Genomic DNA, 4,397 nt, shown 5'->3' with positions numbered 1-4,397 from the left:
CCTAAGGATGCAGAGGGATTGAATTTCATTTTTTACTTGCAGATGGAGAAAGATGGGAGTCATTTCTCTTCTCCTCCGTAAACTTTTACTAGAATTATTAAATTTGACCATCACAAGTGAGTGCTTTCTAATAAAACATCCCGTTTTAGAGAGTGCATACAGCAATACATAGCACTATTGCTGTTACTCTTTCCAATATTTACCAAATAAAGCAGGATTTAAAATAAATTAACACCATACTGAACAGTGTAGCCATAATGTTACTTACAAAGCCGTGCAGTTGGTATTTCCATGCAGAATGCTTGTTGAAACTTGCAAAAAGGAGTCTGTTTAGAGAGAATGAATAGTAATTAGCATAGAAGTTGGTCAAACTCATCAATCCGTGGTGTGCGTACAGCTATATAGTGTGGCCATATTCCCACACTCTGCACACAAAGTAGTAAAATCCATATGATGAACAGTACTTTTCATATGGTTCTAATACAGCTGTGCTCCTCTACAACATATTATTCCTAAGGTAATAATATCTAGAACCTCTAATTAGCTAAAAATAGTATGTTGGCCACACCAAAAACGACAGTGACAATTTCTAATGTTTCTTCAACTCTAAAATTTAGGTTGAAGAGTAGAAAGTATAGAAATGTTTATAAATATCTAAAGCTAAACTAGCTACTGGTCTTTCAAGGGTACATGGAAGTGAGTGACACAACAGTGTCCTGTGAAAATTGAAGTCTTTTTGAAATTCTGACATAGAAAGGAATACCAAGACAGCAAATTTCCTTCACAAACTAACAGCTACTAGTCACTTAAAAAGGACACTTTCTCTGAATATTTCATATTCTTTTTTACTTGTTCATTTAAATGCATTCTTATGTATTTATTTAAATTACCAACCCAATTCTCTGTGGAGGTGACAGTTTTGTTAATGCAGTTCTCACAGCATTTCTTGTTAGGAGCTAACTTTATTTCTTTCAGTGGGCTAAGTCAAACACAAATAAACACGAGTCTTAATTTCTAACACGCTATCCTCATATCCTTTCACGTGATTTTCCTTCCGCTTGCAGTAGCACATCACTGATGTTATCACTCACTGGTCTTAAGCCCGCCATAAGCATTAGGGACAACGTTTATTCTTATTCCTAGATTCTGATGTGTTGACTTCCTTAAGCGGTTCTAGTCAACTCTGACCTTGCAAGTGGTGTTGCACTACCCTGTGTAGATATCTGTACAATTCCAGGGCAGTTTAAGCTGATGTAAACCTGGGCTGCCCTGCCTCGGCCATGCATTTTCACGTGCTTTGTTATGTCAACACCAGCACTTATTCCATGGGTTGAAGAATAACCTGGTAAGAATAAGTAATTAGTTTTCAATGATACCGGCTGTCTGAATGACTCGCTCCTTGATCCCATAAGCACCTGTACCAAGACAAAGTAATAATAGGAATGAGTATCTAACGGTACCATGGCAGGATGGTACCCCTGGGACCATGGCACCTAACGAGAGCTTTTGTAAAATCATACGTTACAAGGATCAGAATCTAGGTATTAAAGTCTGAGCTGCATGTGCTAGAGTGTGCCACTATCCTTTGACGGTCTACACAAGCACCGCTGGGACATGCCGAAGCTGCCTAGGGGATCGCGTACCCAGACTTCATTTTAACGGAAACTAGTGAGCTTAGTGGGTAGTGGTGGCAGGAAAGTACAGAGGAGAGCTGATGCAAACCAGAGCCTAACCTCAACATGGAGTAGGAAAACTACCAAGGCATGCACTTTGATCCAGGAAAACAGATGTGCTTCTGCCAAAGAAACGTATAGGCAGAAGAGAAATACAGTTGAAATTGATAATCATGTCTTTCTCTCTCTTTTTTTTTTAATGATTCCTGATTGTATTTATTATTAATTCTAGGTATGCCATGTGAATTTGGAAGGTCAGCCATTCTACTCCAAGAAGGATAAGCCACTGTGCAAGAAGCATGCCCATGCCATCAATGTTTAAAAGAAGAGTTGGTAGAGAGTAATGCTGGGGAAAAAACAGATGACTAACTGGGCAATTATAAAGTTGATAACCACGGCTAGCATTTCTCTTGGTAAAAGCTAGGAAGTTGATACTTCTGAAGTTTAACTTTAACCTCTTTCATAAATGCAGAACATGCTCTTGCAAGGTTCATCCAAAAACCTACTGCATGAACAGTCAAAAACAAATGAACTAGTCCATTATTAGAGCAACAGTAGGGGGAAATACTGAAATTAACTAAAAACTGTAATGTAAAAAGTAATGCACAAATACAGTTTCAAATGAACTACCCACAGCAGTTTTGCTGCTTAGACCACACACTAGTGTTTAAGAAAAACTGGAAAAGTCCTTTTGTAGTAAGTCATTTTCTTTCATAACAAGAGTAAGTAAGTGCCACACGTACGATAATCTGTAGAAAGGCCATAGCTTTCAAAGGGAAATAAATAGATTAGGGTTTCCTCTATGAAAAGTGAGTGCTATTCCATTACGTTGTGGTGCTACCTCATAGCATCAAATATTTTAGATTCTTTCCAAATAAGAAGTCTGCCTTGAGTCCATATGTAGCTGGGAAGCCTAGGAGATGATCCATAACTCAGTTTGAACATAAAGTGGAAACAGAGTTAACTCCTTCCATAACCCAGTAAGACTGAGAAAAGCATGCTGGGTCAACCTTGCTAGTGCACTTGGCTTGTACATGCGCAGCAGATTAGTTCACTTTCAAATCATAATGGACAAGGACAACTGGCTTTCTCCAAATTGCTCTTGCATTGAATGGAATAGAGCTGGCTGGAAAGGCCAGCTTTTAATTCGAAACCAGTTTTCCTTTCCTCTTGTGGAAAAAAAAAAACCCCACCACTCAAAGTTGCTTTGGTTTCTAATTCCCATTGATATCAGTGGGAGGTAGGAATCTACATCTGGTCCTTCGCATTGGTGAACACAGAAGACACAGGTCCATCTAGCACAGCTAGGCAGCGGGAGATAGCTTGCAAAAGTTCCCTGCTCTATCCCACGTAGTTAGGAAGAGGGCATCTTTTTTTTTTTTTCCTACAGTATATTAAAATTGATTAAAAATTCATAAGGCAGCATAACACCACAGGCACATACTCTTATTACGTTTGTTAGTTTAAATGCAACACATCCTGAATTGGTGTAGTATTTGCCATTGTAAAACAGTAGATAGGCTCCGACAATTAGGATAACCATACAGTGATCTTTTCTAGTATTTTAAGAACAACTTTCAAGTTGTTCAAAGTTATTTATAAAACTTTTTTGGGGTTTTTTTTTGCAAAAGAGCAACATTTGTAGTACTGACAATACATTTGAATTTTTAATTTTAAATATCAATGACTTTTATATTGGAGACAGCACTTCTATCTGATAGAAAATAGAGTTAAAATGAAAAGTCTGATCACTATTCAAGTTTTACTAATTTGTTTAAGTGAGAATTATGATGTGTGTGTTGACAGCTTGCAGTACTGACAGTTTTGAATTAGTATTTCTGAGGCTGATGGTGCATTCTGTGGGCCACGTTCTGGTGCCACCTGCACCCTATTTTACCTTGTGTTTTCAGTAACAAGGAAGGACATGGCATTGTCTGCCTTTTCCCTCCTATGGGTATGCCCATTTTAAGAAAATTGGTGTGTCTTTTCAGGGATGAAAAACTACCCAAAGCTTGGGGGAGGAATAAAAGAAATTTGGAGTTCTTATATGAGAGTTAGCTGCAGGCAGTCCACATCTTGGACAAAAATAACAACCTGAACTGCCTGTGGCAGTTTTGACATGTTTGACCTGTATTTATTCAGTAGGTATCTTAGTTCTCACTGATCTTAGCAGTGACCTCATCTGAGTGCTACAGGGTCAGATTTTTGTATGCATGAATTATTCTAAAACACTAGTACGTTATACGCAAAGCCTTTTTTTCTATAGCAAACAAATTTTCTGTTTTCAGTCGGTGCTGGGCTGGTGTGAATGTGGTTCCATTGATTACAAAATCCAAAGATCTGCCTCGTAATATTCTCTAGAGGAATAAATTGTAATCATGGAACTTAAACATTTTTTCACTCATATTTGACTTCATTAAATACCTTTTCGTAACAGTGAGACAATTCTAGATTTCCTTTTAATTTTTGAATGTCATTCAGCAAAATGGTGTTTATTACTCTCTGTTATTTAAGAGGATTCATACCAGGATATTATGTACTAAGACTGCATTGAAGATATTCTTTAGGCAGATTTCTGTGTTACCCACTGACCGGGACTAATCTCTTACTGTCAGCATCAAAACAGGGACTCAGACCCCGTGGGAGGACATAAAACGCTAGGGCTTGTGATGCCTCAGGAGAATTTCATGAGGTCTTTCGCCTCTGATGTGTGTATGGACTCCC

At 38.1% G+C, this 4,397-nt stretch overlaps 1 protein-coding gene across 9 annotated transcripts in view; it reads left to right on the top strand.

Annotated features, from left to right (window-relative positions):
- Positions 1-4,116, top strand: part of LDB3 (LIM domain binding 3) — a 128,499-nt gene extending 124,383 nt beyond the window's left edge. For all 9 annotated transcript variants that reach the window (XM_009334637.1, XM_009334636.1, XM_009334635.1 and 6 more), the window contains one exon: positions 1,906-4,116. In XM_009334637.1, coding sequence (XP_009332912.1) covers positions 1,906-1,995 — 90 coding nt within the window. In that variant the 3' untranslated portion in view covers positions 1,996-4,116. The remainder of the gene's footprint in view (positions 1-1,905) is intronic.
- The last annotated feature ends 281 nt before the right edge of the window (positions 4,117-4,397 follow it).

The sequence above is a fragment of the Pygoscelis adeliae genome, unplaced genomic scaffold (genome assembly GCF_000699105.1).
Source record: "Pygoscelis adeliae isolate BGI_AS28 unplaced genomic scaffold, ASM69910v1 Scaffold361, whole genome shotgun sequence".
Taxonomy (NCBI): Eukaryota; Metazoa; Chordata; class Aves; order Sphenisciformes; family Spheniscidae; genus Pygoscelis; species Pygoscelis adeliae.
Note: the sequence above shows the minus strand (reverse complement) of the source record. Positions and strands in the feature narration are given on the sequence as shown.